Consider the following 22,842-nt stretch of genomic DNA (forward strand, 5'->3'; position numbering starts at 1 on the left):
TCCGCCCAGCTGATCCCGCACGCTTGCGCCGGAGCGAGCGCCTGTCACGTGTGACGTCACCGAATCCACAGCCCCCGGAGCTCCGAGGCTCACTTACTCGGGAGTAACAATCGACTCTACAAAGCCGCACGTGTTTACTCCCAAGTAAACGTGCGTGAGCTGGCTGCTCAGCAGAATAAAAGACGCCACTTGCAAAGTGCCTCTCTCGTTGTTCCAAAGACCCGGGGCAGGAGACTTGCAAAGAGAGCGGTGGGAAAGCGGGGACAGAAATTGTGGCTGCAGTCCCGGCGAGCGAATATTGTTGGATGATTGGTGTTTCTTTTCATGTGCAGATTTTCTGTTAGTTTTAAAGTTTTTCACTGCTTGCTGTGGCCTTGCGCACTCGGGAAAGGTGGGACAAAACTGCCGCAACACAAGCCTCAGCGCTGGTGGCATGAAATCCCAAATAACTGTGCACTCCGACGTACATGGCATAAAGGGGGTGTGTGTAGAATAGCTGGGTCGTGCCACTTCAGATTACAAAACGAGGGGGAAACTTTTAATTAAAACTCTCTTAAATTGTTCTTAAACATTCGTTCTTCTTGTAGCAAGACAGCGCGTCGGAAAGAATGCCTTACCGTCGCCTTCTTTCTTCGAGACATGGACAAGCGTTCAAACTTGATCTCCCCGCTTCCAAGCCGAAGTGGTACAGTCCACGTTACCACTCTCCCATCCCCTCTTCTGTGTATTCCTTAGTCTCGTTTTCTGGCCTGCCTTAAACGCGCTAGTGCACAGTTTGCTGGCCGATTTACGAACCGGGACAGTGGATGGGTAGCAATAAACAAGCAGGGGAGCCATTTCTGAATGCTCGCCCAACTAAAATATTCTCTACAAGGCCACCAAGAGGAACAGGGTGTTGTTTTTTGTTTGTTTGTGGCTTGCTGTGCTGATTATCAGGTTGCCAGAAGGGATTTTTGATTTTGTTCCGCTCAAAAACGTGTTTTCTCCCTCCCTCTAGTCTGCAGTGGAGCAATTTCATTCCAGGCAAGCTTACCACAAGACTTGTCAAATCTGGCGACAGAACATTGAGTTTCATTGCTAAGACAAGTCCTTAATAGTTGTGCATCCTAGGTTGGAGGGGTGGGGAAGGAGGTCTGGTGTACAGGAATAAGCTCCTCTACCCAGATAGTCAGCACCTCTAGCACCTTGAAGAATAGGCTTGTGTACTGCTTCCAAGGGGGAAGATACTTATACACACACGTATACTACAACCTACACAGCAAACTAGAACAAACCGAGTCTTCTCTCCCATACAGGCTAGACGGGAGACAGCAACTAGTATGTGTGGATAGATTCAGGTGGGCAGCCATGTTGGTCTGAAACAGCAGAACAAAGTGAGTCTAGTTGTACCTTTTAAGACCAACAAAGTTTTATTCAAAGTTTAAGCTTTCATGTGCACTTATCTGAAGAAGTGTGCATGCACACAAAAGCTTATACCTTGAATAAAACTTTTTTTTGTCTTAAAGATGCCACTTAGTTTATGAGGACTCACTTAAAGGCTTCTCTATATTTCCCAAGTGTGGAACCCCCATCTGTGGATACCTAAATTTATGGATTGGGACCATACTTACCCAAAACAAATTCTTCCCTCAAACTTGAGTGACCACCCTCCAGGTTTGCAGAAAAATCTGATTTCTTGAACAAAAATAAATAAAAGGGAGGAATAACACCCCCCCCCCCAAAAGTAAAATCTTTCCAACCTTGAACATGGTGGTTGGTGGCTGCAGTGGATCCCAATAGCTGCACTGGCCCAGTGTCAGTGGTGACAAAGCCAGGGAGCTGCAGCAGGTCACAGCGGTCCACTGTGGAGGGAATCTTGCTCCCCCACCGCACCCCGTTTCCTCCTGGGCTTGTTCCTTGGTTCTGCAGCTGCCAGCAGGCTCACCATGGCTTGCAGGCAGGGCTGGCTTGCTCACTAGGCAAATTAGGCATTTGCTTAGGGTGCCGGCGGGGCAGGGGCACCAAAATCGGCCCCCGCCCCGCCCCCTAGGCAAATCACTAGTTGCCTGCTTCTCCCTCCCACCCACTTTTTAATGCCCGGGGAACCGGCAATGAAGCGCCAGCTCCCGAGGCTCTTTCAAGGCGCCCCTTCCCCCACCAATCAGCTGATTGGCAGAAAAAGTGGTGGGGAGGCCAGTGCTCCTATGCCAGCCTTCCAGCGCTCTCCAGACCTTCAGCGCTGTGGCGACAGCAAAAGAAAGGATCAGCAAGCTGCTGAAAAAGCAGCTACTACCTCTTTCTTCCTGATCACGTGGGAGGGAAGTGGGGAGGAAGCAGTGGTGGCAGTGACCGCTTTTTCAGCAGCTTGCTGATCCTTTCACTGCCAGCACAGCGCTGAAGGTCTGGAGACTGCCTTGAAAGAGCCCCGGGATCCGGCGCTTCGCCATCGGTTCCCTAAGTGGGCATTAAAGATTGGGAGAAAGGGAGGGAGGGGGAAGCACCGCGGAGGGGATTGGAGGGTGGAGGAACACAGTGTGGGGTGGGGGCAGAGGGCACTGGGGCGCCATGTGCCCACAGGCTGGGCCTGCTTGTACGCTTCTTTGCCACCACTGCTGAGACCTCTCTGATTAGCTTTGGTGAAGCAGCCTGGGAACCACAGTGGGCCCACCAGATGCTGTAGGAGAGCCCAGGAGCCACAGTGGGCCCGGTGGCAGCGGCTAAGCAATCTGGGAGTTACAGCGGGCTTCCCAGCAAATCCAGGAGTAGCAGCTGTTCCAGCAAGAAAGCAGAGGGGAGATGGAATTCTTCACCACTGTGAGTTTTGCAGGCCTACACTTGTACGCTTATATTCCTCACGTCCTCTTCTTCAAGCAGAGACTGTGTTCTTGTCAATTAACTGTCAAATTAAACACAGCTTCAGAAAGGGAAGTCAGAAGTCACTAGTACTTGACTCATCATTGGAGATTAATCCCATGATATAGTCCTTGAATTCTGCAGACATCCTCACCTCACAGTCACTCCATGTTTGCCTAATTACTCCAGTTGTTTCTGCCACTGTAAAGGGAACATTAGGCTTCCCAACTCTCCCGCCCTGGTGGGGGACCCCAGAATTTACAGCCTCTTCCCCCGCTCTCCAAAAAAATGGAAGCGGGGGGAGGGGGGAAACGGCGCCAAGGAGCGTGGCGAGTCGCCCCATCTTGGAGGAGCAGCTAAGGTGAACCGGAGAAGAGGCGGCAGCAGCGCAGCGGCATCGCCCGTTCCGCTCCGCCTCTGAGGTAAAATCAGAGAAGGGGAGGGTGGAGGCAGGCCAGGAGCGTGGCGAGCCGCAAATCTGGGTCCTTCAGTAGTTGTGGCTTTGAGGAGTTGTGACCACATATGAACATGGCTCACTGTTATGTATTTGCTGTGTTATATATTTGCTGTGTTCACTTTTAGTAAGCCTGTTATGTATTTACTGTGTTCATTGTTGTTGGGGAATTTTCTCTTTTTATAATTCATAAACACTTTCTCTTACCATACTCCCCCAAAACAGCCTGATTCGCACAGCTTCTAGGGCATGGAACACAGAAACACTTTTAATAAATCACAGATAAGACTTTATTTTTCAGCGTTCTCTAAAGACAGCACGCTCATGCTATGGGTAAAGGAAGCAAAACACTTTCCAGTTAGATAATGAAGCTCTCATATTATGCCCTTATTGTCAAGTCTCTGCAAACTTGGGTCAAGTCTGTACTTAACATTGGCTCAGGCAAGGAGTCTCCTGGGTAAAACCCAACCTGTATTCCAATGCTGCTAGCTGTACCTCTCCCTACCCCCTCCTTTTCCTTTGTTATGTAGTTTTGCTTTGAAATGGGAATATGTGAACGCTTTATCTAAGCCTTCTCAGGCCTGGCACTGGGGGAGGTTGGAGCCAGAGACGCTCAAGGCCAAAGCAGGCCTGAGAACGAATTGTTAACATCAATGTGTGAATGTGCCCTGCATAGTGCCCCTCCCTTAAGAATCCTTTTGAAGTGTACCTTATATGATTGCATTTTGCTGTATGATCTTTAGTCTTTCAATCTGAACCTAACCAAGTACAATAGTATCAATAAACTAGCTACTTTGTTTTAACAACGGCTCGTTATTGAATCTGAAGACTTGACACTTATAGTTAGAACTCTTATACATTCATATATAATTAAACTAATTTCCAGTTTTAATAACTAGGCTTACACACTATGTTCTTAATTAGCAAATCTTATACCTGCTAGATTCTAAGTTTGATTAAGCATAGCTATGATTCTTTCTCAATATTTCTCTTCTTTAAATTCTATCAACCCAATTTTTGTTAAAAATCTTTAACCAAGCTTTTGGCTAACCTGCCCAGAGGAGCCTTTTAGCAATCTGATTTAGGCAGCAAGAAGGTGGGAAATTTCTGAAGCTTATATAGTTTCTGCCATGAGAACCCTTCTCTCCCTTATCTCTGATAATATCTCTCTTCCTAGGTCAATCTGACAATTTTCTCACCAGCTGCAAGTGCAGATGGGTAACCATACTGACTAACGTCCATCTCTCTTTGGATCTCAAGCTGGACAGATAAGGTACAATGAGAACTTTTCTCTGATATTTCCCATCTTCAGTCAGGCAAACATCTTTCTTGCCAAAATACTTTTCTCACATCTAAGATTCTCCTTAGACAAACCCTCTTTCTGACCTAGATTCTCTTCTAGCAACTAAATCTACAAGCTTATAGGTATCAAGTGATTTTTAAATGCTTCAAACAATATAGAAATGACTTACAGATTTCATGGGTTGCTTTCATAAAGAGACCAACTCTAAATTTCCCCGCAACAATTGTTAGTAGGCCCGAGCTTGAAGCATGCTTCCATTACTCTCTAGGATCCTGATGCCTGCATTCCGATTGGCTGTTCTCTTAGAACTGGCCAATTAGGACGTGAGGCATTTATTCCAGGAAACACAAATGAAGGATTCTGGAGAGACCAATAGGAGGGATTTCCACCAACTAAAGGGAGTGTGTTTAGCTCAGCCATGGGGTATATATTGAGTCAAGTGGTCTGTGCTGTTTGTGACTGTTTCTTCTTTAATAAACTGTTGCTGCTTACTTAAGAGCTGGCTGAACTCACTTTACAATACTCACACCCTTTTTAAAAAAAATTACTGAAGCTGGCATGAGCCCCTTGGCATCCAGGTATGTGAGAACCAGCTGACAGGAAACACACAAAAGGCCTTCCCTTTAAATGCTCTTTGCCAGCTGGTCGGAGGGTCTCGCACACCTGAATGCCAATGGGCATAAGCCTTATGTCAAATCTAATGCCCCTTGGCATTCAGGCATGAGAGATCTGGCTGATAAGAAGCAATTAAAAGTCTTTCCCTTTAAATGCTTCTTGCCAGTTGGGTGGGGGAATCTCTCGTGCCTGAATGCCAAGGGGTTTTGGTATAAACCCCTTGACATTCAGGCACGCAAGACCCAGCTGACAAGAAACATACAAAATGCTTCTTGTCAGGGATTTTCCGAAGCCATTACTTGACCATGCTATGCTATCTGAAATGCTGAAGACAATCTTGTCTTTTAAAATGAAGTCTGTAGAGATCCCAAATTCAGAATGCTGAGATTTATCCCTGAGCACTGTAAACTGCCAGAATTGAAATAGGGTCCCCCCCGCAATGCCTGGGCTCACAATAGTTTTTGAATGCAGCAAGGACTTCTGCTAATATCTTGTTGCAGGGTCTGTCTGCATGGATATCAGGTGGATTTTAATCTATTTTCAATGCCTTGTATTGTATGCAGTGCAGATTACAGCAGTTTTATAACCATCAAGAATTTTGGAACACTGTTCTCGATTTAAAAATAGTTTAAATCGTTGATAGTTTTATATTAAAGCATCATGATTGTGAAACTTTGAATTGCAGGCAATAGTGCTCATAAGACTGTTTCATGAGATGTAATTGGTTTTAATTAAATTACTGGATAATTGTGTCTAGAATGTATTTTGGTTATTAAATTTGACATAAAGTTGTTAATAAATAATCACATTGTATTATATCATATTTAATTTAATGTAATTGTATAATTTAGTTTATCATTATTCTTAAGCTCTATACGGTGAGATTCTTTTGTATAGGACTTTTGAGAGTCTGAATAACAGGCGTCTAGGTAAGCGGGTTTGGGGGGGCTTGTTATTTTCTTTGGTTTTAGCTAGAAATTGTAAACTGCCCTCAGTCAAGAGAAAAGGCAAGATATACCTGTTTTAACAAATAAAGGCTGTTGTAAATCATTCTCAGCCACAACTGCTTCCTTCTACTCCAACTTGCTGTATAGCGGCTGCATCAACGAACTACGTTCATACCAGTTTTGAAACGGGTTTAAAACATTTTTACAGTCAAAACCAACTTAAACTAGAAACAGCATAAATTCCCGTTTTTATTTCTACTTCAAGGGAAGCCGCAGCTTTGATCCAAACCGACCCTACTCAACTTTTTACCCCGCTAGTGTCGGAACAAAACAGCGTTCAACGTCAATAGCAAATCTTATCTCCATACAAGAGAATTGCCGCTCTCTCTCTCTCTCGGCTTGCCGCTCTAGTCCTTTTAGTTATGTCTATGGGCCGACGCCAGTCTTGGAAAATCTCACGAGAGCGCTTGCGCCTATGTGACTTCCGGCGGAGCGGAAGCGCGGCCTCTTTCCCGTGGTGGAGCCGAAGCGAGCGGTCTCTTCGGAGCCATGAAGGTAAAATTTTGAGAGTAGAGACTGGCGGCAAATTCTCTCGGCCTTCGCAAATACTGGCGCGGGTAGTTAGAGGAGCTTTGCGCGCAAGGGATGAGGCAGGAATTGGTCGGGGGGACGCCGCCCAGGGGACGGATTGAGCTGGATTCGGGTGCGGGGGGCCGACAACGGGCAAGAGAAATGGAGGCTTCTTGAGCGTTTCTCCGGAGCCGTCTTGTGAAGGAGTGCGCCAAGGCTCCCCCCCCCCCCGGCGTGGTGATACTGAATATTTATGCAGTGTTCATAATAATTTCTAAGCTTGATGGAGGACGCTCTGTTGTTATTACCGCTGGTACTCAGGCTCCTGCTGATCTCTTTTTCCCATCTGTGTGGTTGTTTCTAGCTGAACATATCTTTCCCAGCCACTGGCTGCCAGAAGCTTATTGAAGTCGACGATGAGCGCAAGATCCGCACTTTCTATGAGAAGCGGATGACTGCCGAGGTCTCTGCAGATACTCTGGGTGAGGAATGGAAGGTAGGTGCGGTGTCTAGTGTGGGAGAGGGTACTGTATGATTGAAGTTGTGGTACTCTTGGAATAAACTCGGGGAGGTATTAAATTGAATGGGGAGGGCATGTTCTTGAGGTAGATGCATTCTTTAGCCCCAGAATGGACCAGTTTGGGGAAAAGTTTGCTTGTCAGAACTAGAGGTTTGAATTGACTAAGTCCTGCTTTCCTTGGGCTTAAAGTGTTTCTCGTTATTCTTGCAGAAGTGCCCATTTCTATTTTACTTGTGACCAAAGAGTCAATACCAATAATAGTATGGTGCTGCTAGTAGTATTTAATGTACTGGAATCCCTTTTGTTGTTTGTTTGTTTGTTTGTTTGTTTATTTATTTGAGATTTATATCCCGCCCTTCCCACGAATGGCTCAGGGCAGCTTCCAACAATTAATCAAACATAAAATTTAAACAATTTCAAGTATAAAACAATTAAATATTTAAACAGTTAAAACTTTAAAACAGAATATTTCAATTTCCTGTAAACAGATGGCTGGCCAGTTACATCAGTTGTCATCCTAGCTAGGTATAGGCTAGCCGGAAGAGGGTCGTCTTACAGGCCCTGCGGAACTGCGCCAAGTCCCGCAGGGCCCTCACCTCTTCCGGCAGCTGATTCCACCATACGGGGGCCATAACGGAGAAAGCCCTTTCTCTGGTGGCTTTCAGACGGGCTTCTTTTGGCCCGGGGATAGTGAGGAGATTTTGTGTTCCTGACCTCAGTGCTCTCTGGGGAACATGTGGGGAGAGACGGTCCTTCAGGTAGGCAGGTCCCAGGCCATATAGGGCTTTAAAGGTAATAACCAGCACCTTGTACCGGACTCGGTATATCACTGGAAGCCAGTGCAGAGTCCGGAGACCCAGCCGGATGTGTCCCCACTTTGGGAGACCCAATAGCAGCCGGGCCGCGGCATTCTGCACCAGCTGCAGTTTCCGGGTCTGAGACAAGGGCACCCCCATGTAGAGGGCATTGCAGTAGTCCAACCTTGAGGTGACCGTAGCATGGATCACTGTTGCTAGGTCGTCGCGTTCCAGAAAGGGGGCCAGCTGCCTTGCCCGCCTAAGATGAAAAAATGCGGACTTGGCAGCGGCTGCTATCTGAGCCTCCATCTTTAAGGAAGGCTCCAATAGCACCCCCAAGCTCTTGACCCTGTCCGCCGCCATCAGCGGCGCACCGTCAAAAGCCGGCAGGGGGATCCCCCTCCCCGGGCCGCGGCAACCCAAGCAAAGGACCTCTGTCTTCGTAGGATTTAGCTTCAGCCCACTCAGTCTGAGCCACTCAGCCATGGCCCGTAGTGCCTGGTCAAGATTTTCCGGGGCGCAGACAGGCCGGCCGTCCATCAGTAGATAGAGCTGGGTGTCATCAGCATACTGGTGACACCCCTGCCCATACCTTCGGGCAATCTGGGCAAGAGGCCGCATGTAGATGTTAAATAACATCGGGGAGAGAACCGCCCCTGGGGCACACCACAATCGAGTGTGCACCTCCGGGATAGCTCCCCCCCAATTGCGACCCTTTGTCCCCGACCTTCCAGGAAAGAGGAAAGCCACTCTAAGGCCAACCCCTGAATCCCCGCGTCGGCGAGGCGGCACGTCAGTAGCCGATGGTCGACCATGTCGAACGCAGCCGACAGGTCTAACAACATCAGCACCGCCGAGCCACCCCGATCCAGATGCCGTTGAAGGTCATCCACTAGGGCAACCAACACTGTCTCCGTCCCGTGTCCCGGGCGAAAGCCGGACTGAAATGGGTCAAGGACGGAAGTGTCCTAGAAGTGTTGTCTTCTAGGCAAGTGTTAAAGCAGCAGTGACAACATGTCTTCTGCAATTATAATCCAAATGATATTTATAACATAATTTCCATAAGCATATTTGTGGGAGTACAGACAGAATGAATGAAAAAATGCTTTAAAATGAGCTCTTGAGACATAGGTCAGAGAATCCTGGAACTGGAAGGGGCTTTATGAAGTATCTATTCCAGCCAGCTCCCCAATGCAGGAAAGACCTTAAGGAGGGAGAGCCCTCCCCACAACTGGTCTCACTGTTGAGACATTTGTCTTATTGTGCAACTTCAGTCTGTTCTTCTGCAGCCCATTAGATCTAGTCTTGTCTTCTTATCCAGCAAAGAACAGTGTCTTTACCATCTCCCGTGGGATAGCTCTTCAGGTATTTGAAGAGTGCAGTTCTCAGCCTTCTCCCCAGTCTTTTTTTTCTGGGTGAAGCAAACCCAGTTCCTTCAGTTTGTCTTTTTGGTTCCTGACCATTTTCATTGCCATCCTCTTTACTTGCTACAGTTTGTTTACATCATTTTTGGAAGTGAGGTACTCAGAGTTGCGCACTGTATTTCAGAGAAGTATTGCTAGTGTAATGTGTGTGATTTTTCAGAATTGGATGCTCTGCTCCTAAAATGTTTAGTCTGTGCCTGAGATCCTTTTAATGTGTAGTGCTGCTAAAACAAGATCTGAACTCCTTTATTTAACAGGGATATGTTGTTCGCATTAGTGGTGGCAATGATAAACAGGGCTTCCCCATGAAGCAAGGTGTCCTGACTCACGGACGTGTCCGCCTGCTACTCAGCAAGGGTCACTCATGTTATCGTCCTAGGAGAACTGGAGAACGGAAACGCAAATCTGTTCGGGGCTGCATTGTTGATGCCAACCTTAGTGTCTTGAATCTGGTCATTGTTAAGAAAGGTGAGTGTCTGAAGTTATCTGCTATGGTCTCAAAAGCTTGCTGAAATGATCGCTCCTTGGCTTAAACTAAAATGTCCTACATTTTGCCTAGGGTTAATGGGATGTTCTTGAACGCTCTAGGTTACTTGCATATTGCCAACAATGTATCTCAAGCTTTATAAAGTAACAGAGAAGAAAGGTCCTTCCTTAATAAGCTTACTGTGTGCAGGTGGGGGGTTATTGAAAAGTCCAAGAATTTTATGTTGATGCCAGTATATTCAAAATGTATGTGTGTTCTGGAGTGTAAAGTGCTATTTTTCCATTTGAGGCAGTGTTTACCTTAATTTTGTAATACCTCACCATCTGGAGAACACCCTGGGAATTGTAGCTGTGACCGTGTATATGTCTGAAAAACATACATATGCATAGGAAAATGTCATTTGGGAAGTAAAACTAGTAACATGGCTTGGTGGGTAACCTGTTCTTTCAAAGTTATTAGCAAAAAAAGCATATGTTGTGCATTGGCCAAAAAACTTTCATCCATTCTTTCTTGTGTGATTCAGACATTGATTTGTATCTAGTTTTTACTTGGCAACTGACCTTTTTGTGAAACTTCCCTTGATAGTTGTTGAGCAACTGGAGGATATGCTGGTTTGGGTGTCAGATAGATTACTAATCTCCACTAAGTCATGAAGTTGTTTCACTGATATTAGACTGGCCATTTTCTCTCTGTGAACTACCTAGTAAAAGGAGGCAGAATGGTATAGGGAAGAAACACTTCCTGTAGCTCCTTGGAGGAAGGGCAGGTTAAAAATGTGACACTTGAATTTAAAGTTGCTAAATAGGAGCTTTTATTTGCTAAGAGGCAGAAGCTAATGTGAATAATGAAACTTAGACAGCACAAGGTTTTGCTTACCTTAAGAGAAGACCTGATTTTGTAAACAGTTAAACCTTCTGGGCTAGAGTCCCCAAGATTGAGATATGAGAATGGTGTTTTAATTGAGAATTATACATGCCGCCTTTCAATAGGTGAAAAAGATATTCCTGGACTAACTGATACCACTGTGCCCCGTCGACTTGGTCCAAAAAGAGCCAGCAGAATTCGCAAGCTGTTCAATCTCTCCAAAGAAGATGATGTTCGTCAATATGTTGTGAGAAAACCATTGAACAAGGAGGGTAAGGATATAGAATGTTCTGGTATCTCTATCATGACAGATCCATACAGTAAAATAGTAGTTGGGCAGAGATCTGCTGTCCTTCTAGTGGGCCTGGATTTTTCTATAAAAATTAAGCAATGGGGAGGGGCACAGGGTTTTGATCCCTGTGTAAGACACTGTCTTCAGTGGCTACTCTTGGGACATGTGAGGCAAGAAAAGGATAGAGAGTAATTATTACATGGTGCATCTATTGGGTGGGTGTCTGAGGTGTTGCTCTCAGGTGGCCAGAGTTTTCTGTATATAAGACAGAAGATTATTAAGGAGTGATATAATAGGTTTTCATTGAGTTACACATTAGTCAAGGACATTATGAGGCATTGTCTGAACAGGAATTGACTTTGATTTCAGAAAATTACAGTAAAAGGATGCAGATTTGCTCCTCACGTTCCACGCTAGGCCTTGTTCTAGGCAATCTTGTATTCGAGGTTTCCATGGGCTACATGCTATAAAGGAGCTCCTTTAGTCCTTTCGGATTACCACTATTTTAAATAAACGGGACAACTTGATAATATCATGGGACTTGGGTTTCAAGAGATTGGTTTGAATGTAGCAAGTTATAATGGAAGCATAAGCAAAGACGATGTCAAACTTCCTATCTTTGTGTTAGGAGGAATGCCTAACCTTTAATTTAAGCTTTGGATCAACAACATATATACTTCATGCAAGATTTGGTTTGAAGGATAGAAATGTTGTTATAAATTGCTATGATCTAGGCTTCAGAATAGCTGTTGGTAACACTCTAGTCTGTCTGTCTTAGGCAAAAAACCCAGGACCAAAGCACCCAAGATCCAGCGTTTGGTAACTCCCAGAGTTCTGCAGCACAAGCGCAGGCGTATTGCTCTAAAGAAGCAGCGTACTCAAAAGAACAAGGAAGAAGCTGCTGAATATGCCAAGCTTCTGGCTAAGAGAATGAAGGTATGTTCCTTTTCATATGGAATACATTTTAATAAATCCACATTTTTATTATTAGAGCTGTCAGGGCAGATTCTCTTGATAAAACCCATGAATACAATATTGGAAGTAAGCAATGCCAAGTTCATCCTGATCCAATAAAACCAACCTGAAAAAAAATTTCCTACCATGCTGTTAGAACATGTTTGGATTTTGATGAGCAAGGAACAACTGAAGCCATTTTCTTATGTATGTCACAGAAATGTGCTAAAACTGTTAGCATTTTTCAAAAAAAATTTTTTTTAAGTAGATTATTATCTCTATATGGTAGAGGGCAAGGGGAATGGAACTTAAGTTGAGGATAAGAGAAAAGATTTAGCTAGAGATTCTGCTGTTCACATATCTGCCCACTAAGCTGTGCTGTTTCTTTGGCACTAGCATATTCTCCAGCTGATGCACCAAAGAGAAGCAGTGTTATGAGAAAGTAGAAGCTGAAGCTTTGAGTGTATGACTCCATAAAACGTAGCTGTACTACTTACAATACTATTGTGAAGTGACGCTGTGTGGTGGTGGTCTTTTTGTTTGTTTTTTTAGGAAGCAAAAGAAAAACGACAAGAGCAGATAGCCAAGAGACGTAGACTTTCTTCCCTGAGAGCCTCCACATCTAAATCTGAATCAAGCCAGAAGTGAACAATGAACTTTGGGCATAAAAAGATTAAATAAATCTTTTATGGTGAGCCTGTACTGTCATTTCTTCCTATCAGTTGCGCTTTAAAGAAAACCCCTTTTGATTAAAGAGTATGGGTCTGCAGTAGTTGCTTTTTCCTAATAGAGGGAGAATGGGTCACAGTTCTTCGTTTCTGTAGCCTTTGAGGTCGCTTTTTAGTTGCAACTCTCCTTTGGTTTAGATATTATTTACAGTCCACCTTTCTTACTGGGACTCAAGGCAGGGTTGTACGGAGTGAGTCAATGAGCAACACCTCCTGAGGCAAGATGCTCCTAGCCTCTTGAAAAAGAAAGAGCTGGGTACAACCTGCCTGTTCCGATTCTGTACTACTTGTACTGTCAAGATTTTAATCTGAACAAATGTAAATATGTTACTGATGTACTCGGTAACAGTGTACTAACTGCCAAACCTATTTCTTCCCTATTCCTGATTTTTGCCACCATTGTAATGGTGCCTGTTTCTCAAACTAGGATCCTTGGTGATAAGACGTATAGATGAGCTTCACTTCTCTCATCTAACTTTGAAGGGAGGGGTTGTATTTTTATGTGCATGTATTGGGAGCTTATGCACCTGGAAGTCATGGCAACCTCTGGTGACTGACCCCTACTGGGACATGGATGATATTCAGAGAGGTGGCTGAGTAAAGCTTGCCCCACCTCCCAACTGCTGGTATTCATGGTGGTCTCTCATCCAGGTACTTGCTAGAGGTGGCCCTGCTTAGCTTTTGAGATCCGATGAGTTTGGGCTTGCAAGTTTTACGTATTAGCCACAATTTGCTTCAGGCGGGGTCAGTAGTTTCCCCGCTTCCCTTTAAAAACTCAATACTAGGTTGCCCCTAAACATTGCCCAAGAAAACACTGCCAGAAAAGTTCTGTTTGCACATTTATTATTTAAGGTACATTAACAAATAGTTTCTAAACTACCTAGGGTACCTATACAAAAGTCAACAATAGGAAATAAGAGTGCCCATTTACTTATGTACAAAAAAACCTATAGAACAATGCTCGGTATCAAAAGCACACTGAATTTGTCAACAGTCCATACAACCTTGAAACTTTTATTGCATTAGAAACACAACATTCCCCTCTAACTTTATTCAGTCTCCCCACTCCCCCATTACAATATGCAATTTAAGCTCCCCAGTGGGGAACTGTTGCTTGTAGCAAAAAGAAAAATCATCTTTTTTTATACTTACATCATTGATAATGAAGGACAAGTACACTTTTCTTAAATTTTATAACCAGTAGGATGCATAGCATAGTAGGAACGGAAGTGCACTCAACTGTGCTCTTTGTTATTAGTTTGTAATATGCACTTTTTAAAAGGTCTTAAGGAAGACGTGTAGAAGGCACCATAGGCTTCAAAATGTAGTTCAAAAGAGCTTGTTTCTGAACTGTTACTATATATGAAGACCATAATAGTAATATAGTTTTTTGTACTGAAGGGGTTTGAGTATTTAATACGTGCTTTAGAAGCATCCTGAATCATGTTGCCTTGAAATACTTTGAAGCCAGATATTATACTCTTGATAATGTTAAGTTATATATTCATAAGACCATGGTCATTTAGAGGCTGTCATTATTCATAAGACCATGGTCATTTAGAGGCTGTCATTATAAAAGTATTTTTTTAAAAAAAAAAAGACTGAAAAGCTAAGGTGAATATATTATTAATGCTTGTGGCTATGGAAGACCAAAGCTGTGCTGAACAGAGGGATATAATTCATGTTACTTTTTTTTGTTTGGATTCACGCATACTACCTTTTAGAATTCATTTACAGCAATAAGTTTGTTCCAATCACTACTGTACACAAAGATGCTTTTTTTCTTAAAACTGAATATGCTTACAAGTTCTGTATTGTCCGCACAGATATTTAGAGTTGAACTTGAGTAATTATGCATCATTTCTGCAGTCTAAACCCATTCATTTCAAAAGACTGCGTAGGATTACAGTAAGTGAGCTACAATACACGCAGTGAAATTCTATGTGGCAGCTACTTGGCAAATTAAGGCTACAATCTGACATGCTCTTACCCTCAAGTTATTCTTAAACAATTGCATAGGATCTGGCTACACAAGTACAATTTAAATAATTTTGTAAAGCTTTCTCTTTGTGATTAACACTTACCTTCATTTTGCTCTCCCTTAAATGATAGTAAATAGTTCAGCTGCTTGAGCAAGCTCATGTTATTTGCCTTAGTTTGCTTTGATAGGAGATTCTGGTTCAAGGTTTTAAAAAGTTTCTCAGGGATTAAAATGCCAGGCTGAGAGTCTTTAGATATTTACTGTATTTTGAAATACAGATTCCTAATAATTGCATACCCTATGGATTGTATTCTAAGAACCTCAGACAGAGCTCTGCTCACACAAAGAGGATTTTCCACTGTAATCTCTTCTGAAGGCTTACAATACAGTGGGATGTAGTCCAGGGGACAGCATCTGGAAGTAGGAATATACAGAAATCCAAGATCTCCAGAGTGGAAATGCTTTCTACCAGTTTTAAGAGTCTGACTAAATCATACCTACAGTCTCAAATACTTGATAAATCACAACCACCACATATCCTAGAAGCAAAATCTTTCTGCACATGTAAAATGGGTGGTGTCAGTCTCAACTGAAAAGCAAATCTTTGGAAAGGAAATAACCAATAGTGTCCATCGGTGTAAATGGCAAGCCAACACGACTATGTTCAGATTCTCCCCTACCCCCCAATTGTGAGTAAGAGACAATGTATATTAATTTCACAGTTTTAATTATACTTTTAAAGAAGGTGATATATCTTGCCAGAGTACTTGTACAGGGGACCAAGACATTCAGCCATAAGGATAGTTCCTACCCCAAGAGTTGAGAACAACACTGATGTCACTTGAGCAGTTGGGGACTGGTATGCTGCTCCCTCATATGCCACTGAGATAATTTTAGAAATCCCTGAATGCACAGGAGGAAACCAAGTTACAGTCCTCCCTATGCCATTATCAACTTCTGTTATAACTCCATTTTTGATCCTGCTAATGTAATGGGAAAACAGCCTTTTACACACAGTACAACAATTTTAAAATATTTTGCTTCTTTCTATGATTCATGAGTATGAATTACAGTTGAAACATTTGTCTATAGGTTCAAGAACTAAAGTTACAGGCAACTGCCCTACGAGTTGTTCCTGGTATATCAACTTTCATGCATAAACAATGGAAGTGGCAAGAAGCCTTCTTAAATGAAGTGCTTATTCACCATGATTATGAAAGCACAAACATACAGAAGTGTATTTTCAAGAATTTTATTAATATCATTTTGTTATCTGGGGAAGAAATGTGGAGGTGACATATTTTTAAAAAACAATTCTATAGGCATGTCAGACTTGTCCCCACCCCTGCTTTCAGCAACAGAACAGGAAAAGGAGCATTTAAAGTGACATAACATTGAGACATTGTTTTACTGTGCTTTGTAGAGGTATGGCGTTCACATTAAAAAATTCCTAGTAAATTGAATTTGAAACCTGCTTTAATATCAACAGTTAAAAAGTTTATTTGACTTAAAACACCAAAAATGTGCTCTGTGAAGTGCAAAACTCATCACTGTTGAAAAAACTCAATCACTACTAGAATGTTCAAAATCCTGCTGTGCTGTGTGGTACATGTTCCTCTACTGACACTAGTGAAATGTGAAAGATTACTGTGGACAGAATACACTGGGAACAGGTTTGTTGGATGCTGCAGGTTGGATTTATTTGTTCCATTAGAAGCAGTGCTTTCTTCAAGTGGAAGGCTCCTGGAACAAAACACCTCTGCTAGTGGAACTGATCCACAAAAACCAGCCAGTTCTCTACAAATGCTTCCACGTAGACTAGCTTCATAAGACTGTGTTAAGCCTATTACTGTCATGCTGGAGAGCATCCAAGTTTCACTTTGCAAATGGCAATGGCTTGGCTCCATAGACACAAGAGGCCTTACTGTGCTGCATTCTAGGCCACTATTGCCCCGAGTAGTCATTGCAAAAACATGGGGGCTGTAGAAGGGGAAAGCCAATCATTGCACAAGCAAAATAATCACTGCATGAGCAATGTTTTCCAGATCCATGCCAATATCTACTACAGTCAAGTGAAGTGAGCTGTTAATGCAAGTCATTTTTTGTATTCAAGATCAGTTTAACAAGGGGTATTAAAATCATTAAGACTTAAAATCAGCTTTTTTCACTCTTGTGAGAGTATAAATATATTCATGATAGAATTATTTAACTTGGGCAGTGCAAAAAAGAATTGTCCCACAGGTTAGAAAGATGAGCAGGAACGGGGCATTGAAGCTTCAAGCTTTGCCCCATATATAGATATATATATATGCATATATTTCTTTTACACAAAATGCTAAAAATGTATATGATCAACATTTATTTCACACCATTTTATGTACCCTAGATTAATTTATATTCCCCATTATAGAACTGCCATTCTATAATGAAACTCTTCCATTGTAGAATGGCAACTACCATACAGTTACTCAGGGCAGGAACCCGTCATTGTTTGGGAGAAAACAATATTGTATGTACAGTTTTAAAACTCTCTGAAGTAGTAAACTATGAACAGAGAAAATACTAAGTTTTACAAACAACCAAAAAGGCTGTGGTTTTTGTTACTAACTTGGACAGTGATGGTAAGAAAAGTATTACCTAAGATACAGTTTGGTCTTTTGACCCAAAGGAAAAGATTTTCCATTCACACATCAAATGAACAATAAGTATATATATGTACATGCAAAACACATCCCTCTTTGAACAGGGGTTGCTCCATAAGCAAGAGATTAATTTAAGATGCTCTTAGGTCTATTATAAAATAGCCCACTGCTTTGAGTCTTTATAGAAAGGCATCAAACAAATGCTAGTAGCCATTCTTCTCTCTTAAACTTGAGGCTGAGAAGGGTTAAAAGGACAAAGCAGCACTGAAGGTGGGCAGTCCAGTCAGGACTCATATATTTCACACTCGCATACTGACTTCAATTCATTCCCTGGTACATACATAATCAGCTGCTGTAGAAAAGTGCCACGATGACTCCTGAGCTGGATTGTATATCATAGTTTCAGCTGGGGTTGTGGAGCCTGCATCAAAATCAACATGTTGCCAGCTTTGCCCCTCTCCTCTGTCTTGTTTGCCATATCTCTGTGGACTTTATATGACAGGTGCTCCAAAGCACTTCCTACACCACTCAACACTGCTGCTGGGGGGAGCATCTATCTTCTGCATCTTTTCAACCACTTCGCTTGGTAGGCTTTTATATGCTGCCCTGTATTCATTGTCAAAGGCCTCTGCAAGGAAGGAGAGCCATACTTGAGACAAAACTTTCCAAACAGCCCTAGCTCATGTTTACACCAGTGGAAAAACTGGGAGCACTGAACACCTTGTTTTATAGCTTCTCACAGGGTATCAAAGATCTAGCAATTCTTTCAAATAGCAGATGCTAAAATGCCAAGCATTATCTCTTCTGTTTATTTAAAACGTTTATTAGCTACCTTTCTTCCTTACAGAGTTCAAGGCAGCTTACAACATAAACATAACACATTAATTAAAAACAAAAAAACCACCCAAAATTTAAAATCACAACTCAGGAAAACTTAACCAAATATAGTTCTAAATAAAAGTGTCTTCAACTGCTCCCTAAAGCTTGAAAGTTAAGTGGCTAGCACACCTGCCCCAATAGGTTGTTCCACAATCATGGGGCTGCTAGTAAGAAGTCCCTCTCTCATGTACCCACCAACCAAGCTTCTGTGACTGATGGGACAGCCAAGAGGGCCTCTCCCTGTGATCTCATCTCAGGGGAGTTGTCTCTTTCAAGGTGGAACAGTAACTTGGAAACCCATGAAGAATTAGTTACATATTAGCACAATAAAGCCAAACATTTACCTTAACTCACAAAAGCACACTAGTAGTGTATGTGCACAAATCCATATTGCTTACCAATGTCAATGTTCTCCCTCCCAAGGGACACCAGGGACAGAAAAAGGATCTCTCTGTAAAAACTCCTGTAAAATATTAATTTGGAATTTAAAGCAAAGTCAACATTTTCTGTAAGCAGTGACACAAGTTTCTAGCCACTATACCACATTGGTCTTCACCAATGTTCCCTCTGAGTTAATGTGAGCTAAGTCACAATTTTTAGCCTCCAGCTCACACATGTTTGTCTTAGCTCAGGAAGAATGGCCCTAGAACAAATTAATTTATGCAGCAGCTCACAACTTTAATGCCAGTAGCTTACAAAGTAGAATTTTTGCTCACAAGACTCCATAGCTTAGAGGGAATATTGGCTATGTATCTTTTCCTTTGGGGGATTACTTGCTCACCAGTAGCTTTAGCCTCTATCTCACCCTATTAGTTTTCAGAATTGGCAGCTATTATCTCTGTTGCTCTGTTCTCATTTTGGACCTTCAGTCTCTGCTCCACTACAGCTGATAGATGCCTGAAGTAACCAGCTCTTTAATAGGCATTTGAAAGTACCTGACTGATTGAGACTTCCTCTAATTCCTGTGCCCAGATAAAGGTTTAAGATTCTCAAATATTTCCAATTTTCATTCTATTCAAGTCTCATCTCAAGTGTTCCTTTCAAGCTTGCAGATTCCCTTTGCCACCACTGTGCATGGTAACAGAAGTGCTTAGAGTATTAACAATACTTGAGAAATTTGAACTGTCTCAATTTGAATCCTCACTCACCCATGAAATTCATTGGGTGACCTTGGGCCAGTCATTCTGTCTCAACCTAGCATGCCTCACAAGATTGCTTTAAGAAGAAAATGAAGGGGGGAGAGCTATATGCATCACCTGTAGTTTCCCCTCTCCCCAAAAAGATTGTTGCTGATTCTTGTTTCTCTTTGAGAGTTTGGAACACAAAAAAATAACAGCAGAATGTTTCTTTTGTGCACGATGCTAGGGGATTACAAGACAGCAGCTACCCTTGAGTCTATTTTTCAGATACACCACTCCCTTTTACCTTTGTCGTTTGCCATCACGCTTCTGCTGTTCGAGGAGATTGATGGGTTTAACAACATCATTGTGCTGAATGCTTAGCTTGATATTTTCAACTAAAGTGCTTATTGCTTGCTGCTCTTCTGAAGCTATTGAGGATTTCTTCTCTGTGGAATCTGTAAGAGGAAAATACCAAAGCGCTGGAAAAGACGAGGGGAACAAAGGGATTCTTGGGATCTAGACTGCTGTGCAATGTGTAGCATGTGCAGTAGGTAGTGTTAATATGTTCAGTAGGTGCAACTTCAGCAAGAGAGATGAAACAAGGGGAAAGATGGGAAATAAAAGGGTAGAAGGAAAATACATGGAAGAAATCAAATGGAAATGGGAGGAAACTATTATGACAAGCACTTTGGGTTAGAACCAATAGATGCTTTCTGCTAATGGAGGTGGATGAAGTCTTCAGGGATGAAGTCTTCCCTGAAGCAACATGCTCAGAAGGCCACCAGAGGAGAACACCTCCGCTAACACAATAGATTTATTTTACTATTCATTTATTAATTTAATTTCTATCCTGCTGTTCCCGCAATGTGGGCTCAGGGCAGGTCACATCATTGAAGGTCTCACAACAGACCAAGTTTAAAACCACAATACAATAAAATCACAAAACAATAGTCAGATGACATTACACCCAAATCAGGTTCTGGCTCTGGTCAATTTAAAATATAGGATGATATAGGTCCAATACAATGGGGTCCATGTAATGTCTAGATCCCTGCCAGCACCACTCCAAGCTGGTTTGGCAGGCAGTTGGATCTGTGGAAACCAACTCCTGGATGGCATTGGATGAAGCTCCTGTGCAAATTCCACTACTGGTTGTTCATGTAGCACTGCAAAGTTTGCACTTTAATACCTTTATGCTTTGCCACAGCAGTAACTCTGACATCAATCACTATCAATGCATTTTTACAGATGAAAATGGAAATGGAAATTAGAATGCTCAATGTCAGGTCCAGTCTAACTTTATCTCAAACGGGTGTGAGTCTTAAAAGGTAACTAGTTCATGAATTCAAAACAGTTACAGAAAGGGGAAATGTGAACAACCTGAACAACTAAAAGGTAAAAGAGGGGAACTAAAGAATCTCCTGATCTAATTCCTTTGCATCTCTGGGTATTGCTAAAATGTTCTCCATCTTTGTTCTCAGAAGCTCAGCTGAAAGCTTTTTTGATACAACTACAATGTGCCCCAAACACATACAAAAATGCCTACTGCTCTCCACCGTTTTAAGTAGAAGAAGCTACTTCTAATCAGTTAGGTCTAGACTGAGAAACTTCTGACCCAGATGGCTGCTCTTCCTTCCCATCCTTTCTTATTTCATTAGAATCTCAAGAAAATCCATTTTCATCCTTTAAAAAGTAAAAATTCTAAGTTCTGGTGTTGAAGAGACACAAACTTGGAAACTTCCGATGTCGTATAGCTTAAACTGTTATCAGCATAAGAAATAAGCTTCCTGACTGTCAACTAAACTGGCTGCTTTCCCATGTCACAGCAAGACTATTTCTGGAACAGTGTGTGACATCAGTGCACACAGGACACACTTGCCCTGCTGTGGGTGATCAGTTTGGGAAGAAGTTCGAGCTTCTATCAGATGCTCTTTAAGTGCTACCAAAGAGATAATGCTATTCAGAAGAGAAAAGATTTTCAACAGCATAAGCACTTCCAGTCCATTGGCCCTCTTTCATCATGAACACTTTACTCACTGAGATTTCTCCAGGATATATACAAGGGCTCCCCAGGCTCTTGGTGAAGATTGATGTTGTCCCAAAGTAGCTGGATATACACTAGCTTGCTGTCTTGCGATAAATTGGACAGAGGAAGCTAGATGGGAGGAAACAAACTTTCTTATCAATTTGCCAGCAATTTTGCAACACTAAATTCAACGTGTTAGTGTGGTGTAGTGGTTAAGAATGTTGGGCTATTATCTGGGAGACCTAGGTTTGACTCTACACTCATGCCATGGAAGCTCACTGGGTGACCCTGGTCTAGTCACACTCTCTCAGCCTAACCTCCCTCACAGAATTGTTGTGAGTATGAACTGGAGAAGAGACAAATGATGTAAGTCACTTTGGGTCCCAATTGGGGAGAAAGGCAGGGTATAAACAAATCAACTAAATAAAGATTTCCATTCTGGACTAGTTGAATTACAAGCAATTGCCTCAAAAAAATCAGAATGTACCTTTCAGTTCAATTCAAGCCAAACTCTGAAATGATCTGCATCATGTGCAGTTCATTTATACAAAAGACTGAAGAAACCCACCGACTTATGTTATGACCATTTATTTGGAAGCGTGTCTCCAGAGAAACAAGCCACATCCCTGGTAACTGCATTTCTAAACTGAAACATTATGGACCACCACTTAGGGCCAACCAAACACTACACTGGAAATCCATGTTTGGATTTCTAGACATGTCACTGTACTGTAAAAGAGCAGTTGTGTAAGCCTGAATTTGGAGTAGGACTGTGGCATAAAGGAGGGATTTCATTCTTCTCCAACCTCATATCTTGCTGCTGTAAGTCCTGGGAAGGAATCTGTTTTTCTCCCCTTCCTGGGACTTAAGGCAACTTGGGCAGGGGTCTTCACCAAATTACAAAATGGCATAGAAAGATCCCCTCCCCCTTTACCTATTCTGATTTCTATTTGCCCAGCTCCACAGCTGAAGTTCAGTTGCACATCTGGGGGATCCAAGCATGGATCCCAAGCATCACATGCCCTTAAAGATGGAAAACCATTCCAAAGACACTGTTATTTTCTGACTGATCAAGTTATTTAATGTTAAAGTGGAGGGACAGCATCCAAACTTTGAATGCTATCCTCCAAAGTTAAACAATTTGGTACCTTACTGATCTCTACAGAAGAATCAAGCACATGCTTAGATTTCTTCTCTGGAAGCCATGAGAACCAAAGTCTTTAACTCTGGCTGAATCATGCTCTAAGCTTGTTAGCATCATTAATCTCTAAGCTTGTTCTCATCTTCGATAAATCACCCTTTAAGTTCAATGTCCTTTTCATAACCAACATTCACTTCAGCAATTTTAGAACACTTTTAAGCGATGCCATTTACTGTCATGTGGCTATTCAGTATCACTGGTATTT

At 42.5% G+C, this 22,842-nt stretch overlaps 2 protein-coding genes across 7 annotated transcripts in view; one reads left to right on the forward strand and one right to left on the reverse strand.

Moving 5' to 3' along the window:
- Positions 1–6,568: 6,568 nt before the first annotated feature.
- Positions 6,569–12,754, forward strand: RPS6 (ribosomal protein S6). Its single transcript, XM_060237228.1, has 6 exons — positions 6,569–6,706; positions 7,086–7,217; positions 9,720–9,930; positions 10,939–11,085; positions 11,884–12,041; positions 12,612–12,754. The coding sequence occupies exons 1-6, from the start codon at positions 6,701–6,703 to the stop codon at positions 12,705–12,707; spliced, it is 750 nt and encodes a 249-aa protein (XP_060093211.1). The 5' UTR covers positions 6,569–6,700; the 3' UTR covers positions 12,708–12,754.
- A 3,250-nt stretch (positions 12,755–16,004) lies between these two features.
- Positions 16,005–22,842, reverse strand: part of DENND4C (DENN domain containing 4C) — a 90,607-nt gene continuing 83,769 nt past the window's right edge. For all 6 annotated transcript variants that reach the window (XM_060237232.1, XM_060237233.1, XM_060237231.1 and 3 more), the window contains 4 exons: positions 21,448–21,565; positions 19,715–19,865; positions 18,688–18,752; positions 16,005–18,038 (listed from right to left, as the gene is read on the reverse strand). In XM_060237232.1, the coding sequence (XP_060093215.1) occupies positions 17,902–18,038; positions 18,688–18,752; positions 19,715–19,865; positions 21,448–21,565 (471 nt within the window). In that variant the 3' untranslated portion in view covers positions 16,005–17,901. The remainder of the gene's footprint in view (positions 18,039–18,687; positions 18,753–19,714; positions 19,866–21,447; positions 21,566–22,842) is intronic.

This window comes from Heteronotia binoei, chromosome 4, assembly GCF_032191835.1.
Source record: "Heteronotia binoei isolate CCM8104 ecotype False Entrance Well chromosome 4, APGP_CSIRO_Hbin_v1, whole genome shotgun sequence".
NCBI lineage: Eukaryota > Metazoa > Chordata > Lepidosauria > Squamata > Gekkonidae > Heteronotia > Heteronotia binoei.